The following is a 15,786-nucleotide window of genomic DNA, read 5'->3' on the forward strand; positions in this document are numbered from 1 at the left end:
CGGCGACTGTCAAAGTAGTAGCAGATCGCCGAAATTTTCTTTTACCCTACGACAATGACCACAATGCCGTCTTCTTCAGTCTGAAGAAGGGTCTCGACCCGAAACGTCACCCATTCCTTCTCTCCTGAGATGCTGCCTGACCTGCTGAGTTACTCCAGCATTTTGTGAATAAATACCTTCGATTTGTACCAGCATCTGCAGTTATTTTCTTACACGACAATGCCGAGTCAGGTCGTGATTACACCGTCTCCGGAAAAATAGCGAAATTCCCACGCTATCAATGCTTCTCCGGCGCCCTCATTTTCGCTGAAATCACTGACAAGTCGGTAAGTACTTGAGAGTTTTGAACTATAACATCTTGTATGGGTTACTTAAAAACCAAGCTTCACGGTAACAAGGCATAAACTGAATTTACTTCCAGTTTACTAATAGTAGTATTAAGAAATTTAATTTTAAAAGTGATTAAATGGATTTTTGTGAAAAGTGTGTGGGCATTCTTTGAAAACGTACGGGAGATGCATATCTGGTTTCTGGGTTGCATATTTGGGTTTGGAGCCCACTTTAAATGTGATCGCTGATGGCCATAAACATCGCGAAAATTCCCACGCTTACTGGATCGTCAAACTGTCGCCTCCAATCTACCTGTCAAATGTCCTGACAGTAAATAAATTTGTTAAACACAAGTATTTTATGGTATCTTCAAATGACTTTACTTATTTTAATATTATGTACTTCTAAATGCATCTAAGAGAACCTAGCAAACCTGGGGACAGCATGCGACAGCGCCCGCAATAAGCAACGATACCTGGCGACAAGCCAGCTGTCGCCAAGAAATTTCACTCCGGATGATTTCTCAGCGATGCGCTGAGATCCACTACGATTCTTGGAAGACTCCTCACTTCACCCCGGCGAACTGTCGGCGAAAGCCTAGTCGCTGGCAGTCGCCTTAAAATCGCCTAAGTGGGACAGGCCCTTATCTCACTTGAACTTGGAGTATCAACAAAACAAATACTTTTTTGCAGTCGATTCACTAAACAGAATCTAAATTAACCTTGCGGCATAACTTCCTCGAGTAACACTAAGCCCACTCATCTTAACATTGAACAATACAGATAATATGTTAAAAATATACATACAAAATGCTGGTGTAACTCAGTGGGACAGGCATCATCTCTGGAGAGAAGGAATGGGTGACGTTTCGGGTCGAGACCCTTCTTCAGACTGAGGTGTTGCCTGTCCCGCTGAGTTACTCCAGCATTTTGTGTCTACTTTTGGTGTAAACCAGCCTCTGCAGCTCCCTCCTGCACATATGTTACGGCGATATACACAATCCAGAGTATCATTAAAACTTTTGATTTGTTTGAATCTATCTATCGTTATTTCCATTCTCTTTAGAAAAAGTTAACACGTTATTTAATTTCCTCAATCGTCTTGGAACTTAGTTATAACCCTTTATGCAAAGTTTTTTAAATCAAGGATGTTCCGAGGGTCACCAAAGAGGTAGATAGTAGTAGTTCAAGGGTCTCGACCCGAAACGTCACCCATTCCTTCTCTCCCGAGATGCTGCCTGACCTGCTGAGTTACTCCAGCATTTTGTGAATAAATACCTTCGTAGTTCAGCACTGCTCTCTGGTTGAATCATCCAACCACAGAGAGCAGTGCTGAACTACTAACTACCTCTTTGGCCACCCTCGGAATATCCTCGATCGGACTTTGCTGGCTTTACCTTGCACTAAACGGTATTGCGCCATCAATGTATCTATACACTGTAAATGGCTCGATTGTAATCATGTATTGTCTTTCCGCTGACTGGAGGTTCGCACGCAGCAGAAGCTTTACACACTTTGGGAAGTGTGATGTAAGTAAAGTGAAGGGGGGGGGTGTGATGTAATTAAAGTCAATTTTACATCACAGGAAGGAACTGCAGATGCTGGTTTAAACCGAAGTCAAGATAAGGCACAAAAATGCAGCGGGAACAGGGAGCATCTCTGGGTAGAGGGAGGGAGGGAGGGGTGACGATACGGCTCGAGACACGTGACAGTAAACTAAACATCCGTGCTCGTATCTTTCTGGGCTCACATTAATCGCCCACTTCTTTTTGTAGTAATGGACATAGATGGAAGCGAGCATTCTCGGGTTAGCTGCACAGTGACAGTCCGCGCCGAGCCGCGCCGCTCCGTTCCGTTACCGAGTCTGCGCCCGCCTTGTGCATGAGGCGAGTCGCGGCACTCTGCACATGCGCGGATCCACATTCTGGAAATTTCTCTGCTGGGGTGTTGGTTGTAGGGAATAGATCAGGACAAATAATTGCATATTGCTTCAAACATTGTATTAAAAAGCCGGGGTAGGTTTTCTATCATATTTCCGCTGATTAACAGATACTGAATTGCGACATTAAAAAACCCAACCGTTGAGCTGGAGGTTAAGCGCAGTCACGCAGATAGATGACTTTAGTATGAAAGGATCGAGGCCTGGCTGGCCTGTGGTGCCTGTTGACTGAACCAAATCGAAGTTAAAAACGTTTAACAGCGCGATTTTTCTATTTGCTGCAGTGACTTCCATCGGCTCCTATAAGCCATGGTGAAGAAGAATACGGTTCCCGAAGGGTAAGTATAACTAGACTGATTTTTAGAAGGATTTAGTTGCAGACCTAAAATATTAGGTGAGTCGGTATCTAAAATGTCGGCCACCGGGTAAGTAGGAGGGAATCCGCGACCATATAAAGCAGCGCTTTAGTTCATCTGTTGGTAAGTAAACGATCCCTTCACAATTGTAAGTGTCACGCTTACGAGTTTTGCGTTTTTGGAGGATGAATCCCACAAGGTGGTATATTTACGTGTGAATGTCTGTGTGTGTGCGTTCGAGCTTTGCGTTCAGTGCGCAGTGACAGTAGTGGACTCCTTTCTAATTCATATCATAAACTTCCAAGTGCCAAGAAGTAGCACTTTGTGCCAAGAAAGGACTTTGGGTCGTCAAGAAATATGAAATGTAACACGTTTCTAGATCTTGCATATAAACGTTAAGATTTAATTCTTTGGCGTGGAATTACGCCTGAAAGAATTATCAGGTGCGTTAATATGCAAGCTGTAGTAGGTCAGATTCACCAGCATAACCTGATGCAGCTTTCCTTTATAACGATTTGTTAAAGATAAAACTAGGATCAGACTACGGTCTAATTGAGAATCAATAAATCTCCAAGGCTTAAGAATTAAGATGTTACTCAAACATCAGCCTTGCCTCTTATCTCGATGTCCTGTCCAATGTACCACTTCCGGCAACAATGATGCCAAAAATAGATTTTCATTATTATTAGTTTGACCGGTTATGTCGAGGTATGTCAATAATTGGTAATTCGGAGAGACAAGAGACTGCAGATGGCGCAATCTGGATGATCAAACAATTTACGAGAGGAACTCTGGTGGGTTATATCTGTGTGGAGGGTGATGTTGACATTTTGGATTAACAATCCGTCCTGATGTAGGATTATGATCCAAACCAGACAATTTCTTCTTCTCCCGCCCCCAGATGTTACTCAACCTGCTGAGTTCCTCCAGCAGATTGTTTGTTGCAAAGGATAATCCAGAATCTGTAGTCAGTGGCAATCTTTTTCATGGCAGAAAGGATGTAAAATTTATACCAAATACTGATCAATATTGAAGTCTTGGAGATGCCTTATGAAAGTTGGAAAAATTCTAAGTAAGAATAAACCAATTGCTATGAACGGAACAAGTTGTGTTTTTTATCATGTGCACGTACAGTTACCATGAAAATCTTGCTTGCACCAGTATCACAGCCATGTCGACATGGACAACACACAAAAATAAATTGTGCATAAATTACACACATTCTACATGACAAAAGAAAAAAGACTGCAAAAAAACAAGAAATTAGTGGGGGGGAAATGGAATTAGAAAACAAGGCTGTGATAATGTAAGTGGGGTCTGCAAAGTTCTGTTGCCAAGGTAAGATTAGGGTTACATAGAATAACAAAACAGGATCAAGCTCTTCAGCCCACTATATTGTTGCCGAACATGATGCCAAGCTAAACAAATGTCCACTGCCTATACGTGATTCATTCCATGTTTATAAACGTGCCTATCTAAAAGACTTAAATGCTACTATTGCACCTGCCTTGACCTTTCCTGGCGGTGCTTGCCAGGCACTCTCCAATTTGTGTGGTTTAAACCTTTTTTGGGGGGAGGGGTTGTTGGGGGAAGGTTCTGACTGTCCAACCCATCTATACCTTTGTGTAGGAAGGAACCTCAAATGCTGGTTTACACCAAAGATAGACACAAAAAGCTGGAGTAACTCAGCGGGACAGGCAGCATCTCTGGATAGAAGGAATGGGATGTTTTGGGTCGAGACCCTTCTTCAGACTTCAGTCAGTTTCAGGTCGAGACCCTTCCTCAGACTTCAGCATTCTGTGTCTGTCTTCCATCTATGTAGATACATCTATCGGGTCTCCATTCAGCCTCTGACGCTCAAGTGACAATTTCCAAGTCTGTTTCCAACCTCTCCATTTTATCTAATTTCCTCTATTCTAGGCAGTATTCTGGTAAGCCTCCTGCACCCTCTCAAATCCTCCACATCCTTTAATGGGTTGACCAGAACTACACACAATACTTAAAAGGTGGTCTAGACAATGTCCTATAAAACTGCAACGTGACTTTCTGACTCTTGTATACAATTCCCCGATCGATGAAAGATTGTGCAGGTTGGTTCAAGAATATAATTTGTAGGGAAGTAGCTGTTCCTGCTGGAGTACATCTTCGGGCTTCTATACTTCCTGCCTGATGTTGTACGAAGAAGACACTGCTGGTAGAGATCATTGATGATAGATGCTGCCTTCATGAGACAGCACCACGCTGATGGTTTTGGTGGTGGGTAGAACTATGCCTGTGATGGACCGGGCTGAATCAACCATTCTGCAGCCTCTTGCATTTCTGTGCATTGGAACTGCTGTACCCGGCCACGAGACAACCTGTCAGAATACTTATCTATTCAAGATAACAGTGATTGTGTAAGAAAAATCAAAGCTATATCGACTACATGGGAAATCTGAGATTGAGGAAATTGAACAAGAAAATGGACTGGAGGCGAAATATCAGATCAGCCTTAAACTTTTATGGTGAGATACGCTCCCGGTGGGAGTGAGCTGTAAGCACCTACTATGTCATATTTGATGCTTACCTATGCTTTTATGACCACCAACAATGATCAATGTAACTATTTACCACTTTGTACCGATGATGACATTTATTTCCCAGAATTTTCTCTCAATTCATTGTCATTTGCTGTAGCTATTAATCCCTTGTTATACTGGAAAATACGCAGGTTGCATTTTCATCAGTATGAAGAAGGGTCTTGACCCAAAACGTCACCCATTCCTTCTCTCCAGCGATGCTGCCTGACCCACTGAGTTACTCCAGCATTTTGTATCTACCTTCAATTTAAACCAGCATCTGCAGTTTTCCTTCCTTCACAGGTTGCATTTATGTTTTCAACTACAGAACAATGTACTTATGCATACAACCCTGAGCAATTTACTTAAGCATACAGACCAATATTATTTGCGCATAAACTATCATAATTGAAAAACACAATGGATTAATAAATCATAGACTAATATTTAGTAATAGAAACAAGTTAATCTAAAAGGGTTATTTAAGAGTCTTTTGCACTCTGCTAAGCAAATGATTGGGTTTGCATTTGCAATCAACATTGGATTCACTCATCACATTTGCTGTTGGTTCTCTATAAAGTGCTGTAGTTTTATTCTATGAAATTCTGTCATCTTAAAAAGTATAATTTCAAAGCTTTCATTTACAAAAGAACATATTTTACACTGGTTCTCCAAAGATTTTTTTTGATAGGGAGAAAGTTTAGTAACTTGAACATCTCTAAGTACAATAGCTTGATTTGGGTTTTTTTAAATCTGAAAATATTGGTAGTGCACATTACTACAGCACTCTTGCACATGAGTACAACAACATAATATGAACCTGAACATCGAAGACAGTGAAAAGAAGTTTTGATGTTTGGTTATATCCAAGTGAAAAGATCTTCAAATTACTGTTTTTTCGATAAAATATAATCTGGTAAATACTGAAGGTGCTGTGTCATTAACTCCTAAATGTTAAATCGGTGTGCCTCAAAACTGAATAATTTAACCAAAGATTCAATCTTTCTAGATCTTAGTTGAAGATAGCAAGTCTAAGGACTTGCAAAATGCATTGCTCACTGTTTCTATACATTGCCATATTGGCTATTTTACCACTTTGCTGCTTTTGCCATCTTTATGAGAAATTATTTTTGACTTGCAATTAAGTGTGAAATGGAATATTAGAAAAACAAACATGTTGCTGATTTCAAGCCACATAAGAAATTAAATGGATGCGGCATCCCGTTGGGTAGGTTAACCAATCAATATCAAAGAATAAGATTGTGGCAACTAGAATAATGTAAAATGACCTAATGCAGGTTACTGAATTCATAAAATTACATTGAAATTAAAAATAAATGAGGGTAACCCTTCCCCATCTGTGTCTTTATACATAATTCCCAATTGCAATAAAATGCCTAGAATTTTAGAGAAAATTAATGCCAAATGCAATCATAGATATTGCTAGTGGCTGTGATTTATCATAAACATTGGCAATGGATATCTGTAGGTAACTTGGTTTTCTGAATGTGGTAATCAAGCCAGTTAATTTTGATCCTCATTCATTGATGTGGTAGAGTGATCGACTTCCATTGATTTTTTTTGGGTGAAAATTCTACTTTTATATAACTGTAAGAAGGATCACTGGTCCATTGCACAGTTGTCAATCTGGATATGGATCATGACATGGACATGTGTAGCAAGGAACTGCAGATGCTGGTTTACACTGAAGATAGACGTAAAATGCTGGAGTAACTTCGTGGGACAGGCATCATCTCTGGATAAAAGGAATGGGTGACGTTTCGGGTGGAGACCAAGTCAAGTCAAGTCTACTTTATTTGTCACATACACATACAAGATGTGTAGTGAAATGAAAGTGGCAATGCCTGTGGATTGTGCTAAAACTACAAAACAATAGAATTTTTTTTTTTTTAAGACACAACACAAATAAATAAATTAATACAGTAAATTAGTCCCTGGTGATATAAGAGTTAACAGTCCTGATGGCCTGTGGGAAGAAACTCCATCTCATCCTCTCTGTTTTCACAGCGTGACCCTTCTGTAAACAGATTCAGGGGAGAAGGCGACAGGGTGAGGTGTGAAAACTAGATATCAAAGAGGACGAAGTTCAAGGAAAATGTAGAACAGATCATTGTTAGCTAGGGGAAGGTGACAATGAAGCATACAAAGATAAAATTTAATCAGGAAGACACAGGTCGGAGAACTAGGATGGGGAGGGCTGGAGAGGGAAGGAAAGGGTTAATTGAAGTTGGAGAAGGTGCTGTTCTGTCAATCTGGATACGATAGATTGTCAAATGTGCATGTCCTACAATTTTCCCTATAACCAAAATTACTATTTGTTTCAAGACCACCAGTATTATTTATTCAAGATTTACTAGTACAAGAAGTAATGTTTTCCTGTGCAGGAAGGAACTGCAGAAGCTGGTTTAAATCAAAGATAGACACAAAAACCTCGAGTAACTCCGTGGGTCAGAAAAGGAATAGGTGATGTTTCTTCTTCAGGGTCTCGACCCAAAATGTCACCTATTCTCTGGAGATGCTGTCTGACCCGCTGAGTTACTCCAGCTTTTTGTGTATATCGTAGTGTTTTCCGTGATGTATGCTTAATTAGTTTGCTGGTACTTATTAACACCTTTAAATTTGAGATGTGTGATTCCTTTTTTGGTTTTGTACCTTTAAGTTGGATTTTGATTGCAGCAAATTCAACAATATAAATTTTCTTCCATTTGCAAATGTCAAACACGCTATTAGATGCTGCCAAGTTTAATTTAAACTGCCAGTGCATTCAATTCGAGGTTGCTGTGCTCAACAAATAAGTAATGAATCTTTGTCAAGAATATCGTGCTGACTGTTATGTTGTCCAATATTGGAGTAGGAATACTTGAGCTCCATGAGAGAATTGTCTTGCATAGAGCTTTGACATGTATCATGGCTGTATGTGTAGATATCTCATTTAAAATGTTCACTTCCTGCTGACCTCTAATTCTATCTTCGGACAATTGTTTTTCCCCCAAAGGAATGCCCTAGTGGGCATTCATCCATGCTAACCAAATGCATCTAGGCTAGTAGCATTTGACCCATATCCCTTCAAACCTTTCCTATCCATGCACCTACCCAAATGTGTTTTAAATGTTGTTGCAGTACCCTCAACCATTTACTCTGGTGGCTCGTTCCATTTAGGCACCACCTGTGTGAAAAAAGATGCCCCTCAGATTACCATTACACCTTAAACCTTGATTCCTCAATCCTGGAGGAAAGACTGAGCCTTCATCCAAATTACGCCCCTCTTGATTTTAATCCCGGTCTGCTAAACTCTAAGGAATAAATTCATAGCCTGCCCATCGCTCCCAAAAACTCAGGCCTTCAATTCCTAGCAACATCCTTGTAAGTAGACACAAAATGCTGGAGTAATTTAGCGGAACAGGCAGCATCTCTGGATGGAAGGAATGGGTGATGTTTTGGATCGAGACCCTTCTTCAGACTGAGTCAGGGGAGAGGGTGATACAGAGATAAGGAAGGCTAACGTGTGAATATGAGGTCAAAATAGATGAGGTTCCAGGAAAATGTAGAATAGATCAATGTTAGCTAGGAGAAGGTGACAACAAAGCAAACAGATAAAATGTAATTGGGGACAGTCATACTGGTTCGAGAACTGGGAAGGGCAGCAATCGAGAGAGAGGGAAAGCAAATAGATGAGGTTCCAGGAAAATGTAGAATAGATCATTGTTAGCTAGGAGAAGGTGACAACAAAGCAAACAGATAAATGTAATTGGGGACAGTCATACTGGTTCGAGAACTGGGAAGGGCAGCAATGGAGAGAGAGGGAAAGCAAGGGTTACTTAAAGTTAGAGAAGTCAATATTCATACTGCTGGGGTGTAAGCTGCCCAAGTGAAATATGAGGTGCAGTTACTTCAATTTGTGCTGGGCCTCACTCTGGCAATGGAGGAGGCCCAGGACAGAAAGGTCAGTGTGGGAATGGGAGGGGGAGTTAGTGTATAGCAACCGGGAGATCAGGTAGGTTTAGGTGGATTGAGCGGAGATGTTCAGCGAAATAATCACTGAGCCTGTGCTTGGTCTTGCTGATATATAGGAGTCTACACTTGGAACAGCAGATACAGTAGATGAGGTTGGAGGAGGTACAAGTGAACCTCTGCCTCACCTTAAAAGACGGGGTCTTTCCTCTCTCAAACTCCACTGCATAATTGATCTTTTAATGATGATTTTTTATCATAAATCTCTTCTGCTCTCTTTCCCACTGGGCGGCATCAATGGTAACCAAAACTGAACACAACACACCAAGTGCAACTGCAACATTGCATTCCAACCTATATTATGCCCTTATTGATAAAGGCTAGCATGCTGGAAATCACCTTTACCTGTGATGACACTTTTGGGGAACTATGTACTTGTATTGCCTAGGACCTGCTGTTCTGCAACACTCCCCAGGATCCTATCATTCATTTTGAAGGTCCTGTCCTGGTTTGACTTCCCAAAATGCAATACCTCACTCTTCTTTGAGTTAAACTCAATTTGCTGCTCTCACTTACCCAGCTGACTTACTAACCATGCCTGGTAGCTTCTCATGCAAATCGTTGATACAGATGATAAACTGCAACCAACCCCTAAGGCACACCACTAGTCACAGACCTCCACTTTGGCAAAACAACTTTTCACCATCTACCATCAACCAGTGATGTACTCTATTAGTTAGCTCTTTCTGGATCCCATGCAATCTGACATTTCAGAGCAGTCTATCATGGGAAATCTTATCAAAGGTCTTTCTAAAATCCATGAAGGCTACGTCTACAACCTTGCTCTCATCCACCTTCTTGGTTACTTTTTTTTTTTAAAGTTAAATTAAATTCAAACTCAAATCCAAGGTGACTAGCCTAATCACCCCTTCGCTCCGGTAACTTGCCAACTACAGATGTTCGGCTTATTGGTCTATAGTTCCAGGTTTTTATTTGCAGCACTTCTTAAATAAAGGCACAACATTAGCCGCCCTCCAGTTCTTTGGCACCTCACCCATGGGTAATGACGATGCACAGGATCCCATAATTTATTTCCTCTCTTCCTGCTGTGTTCTTGGATGTACCTGATCAGGCTCTAGAGATTTAGCTGCCTTCGTACTTTTAAAATGTCTATACCTCCTCTACTATAATGCAAATCATCTCCAAGGCATCCCGATTAACTTTCCCATGTTCCCTCGTCTTCATTTCATTCTTCACCATATAGGCTATTCAACTGATGAATTGGATATTCCATTGTTTTCTGATTCTGCCCTTAGAATTGAAATAGTAGATATTTTCTGAATGTTGCAGGTGCTTGATCATAATTTTAATAAAAGGCACATTTACGTACAGAAACAAAATTATAAAACAATTTTAGTTTTTGGAATATTTTTTCAAATCGAACTTTACTAACATCAATAATTGCTCCAAGTCTGCTTGGGCATTAAAGTATGTTTTTGAATCAATAAAGGTTAGTGCTCGGGTGTAGTTTTTCGATATCTGAATGAAATCTGATGCTGAAGAAATTTTGATTAAATCTGGAAGTTGCTGAGCAGTACTGTTTTTGGCCATATTGGGTATCTGTAATTAGTGCCTGTACGCAAGTTTGTACGTTTTATTTATTACAGCAGTTGCTACTTTAAAGTTTATTTGGTTTTGAATCATTTCGAAATATTGTGAAATAAACGTGGAACTCCTTTTTGAATGTAATATATTAACAAAATACTTTGTAGAATAAGAACATCCATTAAAATTGCTCAAGTTAAAATTCTTCCACTAGGATTTTGATCTGTTAACTTGATTCTCCGCGTTAGATTTTTCTGTCAAGATAAATTTTATTTGTTGTGCACAACATGGAAAATACATGGCTTTTTCAGAATATGAAATATTGCAGTTCTGGTGACTAACCTTTCTAGTAAACCTGATATGTACCTCATCTGGTACCCATTTATGGATTACTTAACCAGATGCAAAATTGATGCCATGCAAAGGAACAATTACCAATGTCGAGAATTGCAATCAAAAGCCATATAAAGATCTGCAAATTATAACCTGCTACAGGCATAATTAATTTTGGACTGCCTATCTGAATTTTAATTTAATTGGGCTGTCAAAATTTAATTTGAGGGTGTTTTTAAAAAGCTGGTGATTTTGCTTCCTGTGGTCAGTGGAGTAAAAGTAAATATACCTAGAAGACAGTTGTGTTATTTATAATTGGAAAACCATTGGCTGCCTGAAGTATGTATTTTCTGAATTTGTGCACTGTATTGTAAATATATGGAATGTGTTGGAATTCAAGGACATTCTATAAATTCAGCTGAGGAGCTTGATGTACTCCAAATTTGGCTGACCTACAGCTGATAGAATAAATCTGCTGTATCTAATATGATACAATTTATTCCAAGAGGGTTTCTGACATTTTAAAAGGTAAGTTTAGCTAAGTGTTTATTTAATAATTTCACTCTACTTTTAAATGGCAGTCTAATATTTAAATCAATTTCAACTGAAATGTCGCTGATTAACGGACATTTGGTAACAGTGAAAGACATTTATTAGCGGGTTGCTGCAGGGCCACGCCATCTATGTTGGAAACTCCATGGCGACAAATGGTTATTTGGACGCTGGAGGACTTGCCTGATCAGCGGATCAAATCTGCACAATCTGATCTGTTATCGATATTTGTGCAACTTGTAGGTTTAGAGTCAATGCTGTCTGAAGGTCAGATGCAAGAATCAAATTTGTTCATGAAGTTGAGTGCCACGTTAAGAGTAATGATGCAATCAAATTTGTTTGAGCCAGATATATACTTGGAGCAAGTAAACACATTTTCAGAAGGTTAATGCTTTCAATTTGTGTTGGGGAGAACTCTATCATCTATTTTCTCATCCACAAATGTTTTTTTTTGTTTCTGTGGCATGACAATCATTCAAACAAATCAATTCCCACGTTGTACATCTTGACAAAGTCATATTCAATTGCACCAGTTTGGATGCCTTTTTTTTCTTTCTTGCTTTTTTTTGTTGTTTTAAATGCTCATTAGAAGTAACATACCAATCGCCATCCTGATTTAAAAGTATCTGATCAGTGATCACGTTCTTTCTCTTGAACGAAAGTATCTCCCAAAATTATCTAAATATCAATGTTTAGCACTTACTTTTTTGAAAATGTTGTTTATCAAATCTTTTATTAACAGTCGATGACTTCAAACTTTACACTCGACAATAACAAATTGATGTAGGTTGTTTGGTTATGACCTCTTTATGCTCTTGCAGTTCTACTATCTTTGTATAGCAGGGAGGTTTGGCCATTCTTGGGTAGCTTGAATTCATAGAATTTGCGAAGTTTTTTGAAGATCAAAATAATCCATCAAAATTAATCCACTGAAATATAGTTTATCAAAACTTAGTCTCATTACTTTCGCTGTTGCGTTTAAAATTCCACACTCATTTATGCACAATTTCCAATAAATGCTCTTACGGTAGACAAAGTAATGTCTCTGTGCCACATTCACTAATTCATGGAAGTAACATTTACTTTCTGCAATTGCTTATGTAAAATCGACTGCAACCTTTCTCTTTGCAATCTGTGCCTCTGACTTAATGCTTCTTGACAAATTTGAAAATTGTTTGTAACACTTAATCAGTTATCCCCGGTTCTGGGATCTTGTTTCACCCCTGCTCATGTCTACCAAAACCCAGACATAGAAAATGCTGCATGCACTGAACCATTTCAGCAGTATTTGTGGGGAGAGAAATACTGCTGAAACTTCGACCGCCCCGAAGCGCGAGGTACGATCGACCCGCTCGCAGGCCCTTCATCGCCCTGCGTGGCTCGGCCGCAGCACTTTCCATCGCCCGGTGGGGGCTCAGGACCTGCTCGGCTCGGCTCGGCCCTGGGACTTTCCATCGCCCGGTGGGGGCTCAGGACCTTCATCGGCCTGCTCGGCTTGGCCCTGGGACTTTCCATCGCCCGGTGGGGGCTTCAAAAAGTTGGGAGCCTCGATCACCTCGTGGCACCACGGGAGAAGAATGAGGAGGAGATAAGACTTTTCTTTGCCTTCCATCACAGTGAGGGTGTGCCTAGAGCAATCACTGTGATGGCTGTTTGTGTAAAAATTGTACCTGTGTGTCATGTGCTTTTTGTTGTCTACTGCCGGACCCTGACGTGAGAGGACGCTGGCGCTGTTTATTCGCCGCTTCTCCATTAGGATAGTTTGTTTGTTTTTATGTTATGATTGTTTTTGTAAAGCGCTTTGAGCTTCTGGTAAGGCGCTATATAAAATAAATGCTTATTATTATTATTATTATAGAAATAGTTGACTTTTCAAATAAAGGACCCTTCCCCAGAACTGGCAAAGTGGGGATAAGAGTATCATGTTTTAACATGTTAGAAAAAGTATGCATGGGGGGGGGCGACTGGAACTGCAAAGAGGCAGAACAAATCAAGACCGACAACAGATTACCTCAAGCGAGTGGTTCCATGGTAGGCAAATTGTTGGATTGAGATAGGTGTGAACCATAAGAGGGATAAATAGTTGCAAACTGTGGGGGGGAGGAGAAATGGGTGCAAGGTCAGCCAAGGTTCAGGGGGAAACAGTGGTGGGGGGGGGAGAAACAGGAGGGGGAAGATAGGTATTTGTACGTTACCTCTAATTGGAGAATTCAATGTTCATACCGTTGGGTTGTAAACTACCCAAGTTCAATATAAGATGCTGTTTCTCCAGTTTGCATCTGACCTCACTCTAGCAATGGAGATGGTCCAGATTAGAAAGGCCAGTAAGGAAAGGGGAGTGAAAATGGTCAGCAACCCAGAGATCCGTAGGCCTTGGCAGACCGAGCGTAAGTGTTTGCCGAGTCTACGCTTGGTCTCGCCGATGTACAGGAACCCATGTTGGGAATACCGGAAGAAGTAAATGAGGTTAGAGGAGGTGAGTGTGAATCTCTGTCTTTGAGCGAGAAGGTATAAGGATAGGTGTTACAACTGTGGTTGCACAATTGAAGTACTTGGGGAGGGAGTAGTTTGGGTGGGAAAGGATGAGTAAACAAAGGGATTGCAAAGGACTGGTCTCTGCGAAAGGCGATAAAGGGTGTGAAGATGTGATTAGTGGTGGGATCACGTTGGTGGTGATGGAAACGTGAGAGGGTGATGTGGAGGCTACTGGAGTGAATTTTGAGGACCAGGGGAACTGGCCTTGTTGCATCTGGGGAGAGAGGGAGTGAGAGCAGAACCATGGGATGCAGAAGAAAAGCTACTGAGGGAGGGAACCACACCTTGTTTCACTCGTTTCCTTTCCCACTTCCCCACTCGCCTTACTTTCCCTCCCCCACCCGCCTTGCTTCTCCCCCCCACCTGCCTTTTTCCCCTTAACCTTGGCTGACATTGCACCAGTGTCCCCCCACCACTAAAAGTCAGTTAACTACCTTGACAGTTTGTAACCCTTTTGGGCTCGCTCCTGTCTCTATCCAACTATTTGCCTATCGGAACCATGTCACCCGTGGTAATCAGTGTTAGCCTTAATTTGGCCCGCCTCTCTTCACTTCCCGCTTTGAATTCCACAGATTCACCACCCTCCGACTAAAGAAATCCCTCCTCATCTTCCTAAAGCAATGTCCTTTTACTCCGAGGCTATGTCCTTTGGTCCTAGACTCTCCCACTCGTGGAAACATCCTCTCCACATCTACTCTATCCAGGCAAGTAGAGGCAGGTGGCTCATTTGTCTATTAAACAAGTACATTGGGCTTACATTGAGCATCATTGAAACAATGTATGCTGAGCATGGGGTGAAGAATGGAGAATTTCTTTTCGGTGTAGGAAACAACTGCAAATGCTTTTTTTAAATCGAAGGTAGACACAAAAAGCTGGAGTAACTTACAGGCAGCATCTCTGCCGGTGATCAAGCTGGGAGTCATGCTTATGGACTAGAGTGATAGTTGAGCTTAATTATATCGAAGCATGGAGCAAAATACATTTAAATCATGGAAACAAAATGTAGAGTTTGCATGGTTATAGTTAGCCTTGTAGATTTCTGAGTGTATTTGTGTCAAAGTATTATCTTATTAATAATTAGTAGATTGATTCAGTGAAAACTTGGGCAATGATAATATGATATTTTTCAAGGAATCTGATTTATTGCTACAGTGTGTAATAGAGAGCACATCAGCTATAGGTATTGAGCTGACTGATTGGATATCATGTTAGCCTTTTTAATTTTGGGGTAGAACTCAATTGGGCATCAAGTCAATAATACTTTGAGACTTTCAAGCGGCAGCAACAGAGCTTCAAGAACCTTTGCTTCCATGTGTCAATTTTTTGTAGTGTATATTTTGACTTTACAGGAGGATTTTATGCCAGGAAATGTTTTCCAGGCATGCAATCACTGCCAAAGGCAATGGAAAGAAAGAACCAGGAAAAGATCTGCCACTTTTTTAACTTTGATGGGATTTTGAGTCCATGCACCTTCCTTGTTCTGCTGAAAAATGTATCCAAATAGAACTGGTTTATTTGGATGCCAGTGACCTATTTGCAAGGCAAGATACTATTACTTCAAGGATATTGTCCAGATTTTTGATGAATTAATTTGCCTTGTTGGAAAG

At 40.6% G+C, this 15,786-nt stretch overlaps 1 protein-coding gene across 2 annotated transcripts in view; it reads left to right on the top strand.

Moving 5' to 3' along the window:
- Positions 1-1,831: 1,831 nt before the first annotated feature.
- The window catches only part of LOC144601503 (RNA/RNP complex-1-interacting phosphatase-like), a 49,970-nt gene continuing 36,015 nt past the window's right edge, over positions 1,832-15,786 (top strand). Inside the window, exons 1-2 of one of the 2 annotated variants that reach the window (XM_078413710.1) lie at positions 1,832-1,858; positions 2,553-2,606. In XM_078413710.1, coding sequence (XP_078269836.1) covers positions 2,578-2,606 — 29 coding nt within the window. In that variant the 5' untranslated portion in view covers positions 1,832-1,858; positions 2,553-2,577. Of the gene's footprint in view, positions 1,859-2,251; positions 2,345-2,552; positions 2,607-15,786 lie in introns of those variants that run through there. The other variant, XM_078413709.1, reaches the window with a different exon arrangement.

The sequence above is a fragment of the Rhinoraja longicauda genome, chromosome 16 (assembly GCF_053455715.1).
Source record: "Rhinoraja longicauda isolate Sanriku21f chromosome 16, sRhiLon1.1, whole genome shotgun sequence".
Lineage (NCBI taxonomy): Eukaryota > Metazoa > Chordata > Chondrichthyes > Rajiformes > Arhynchobatidae > Rhinoraja > Rhinoraja longicauda.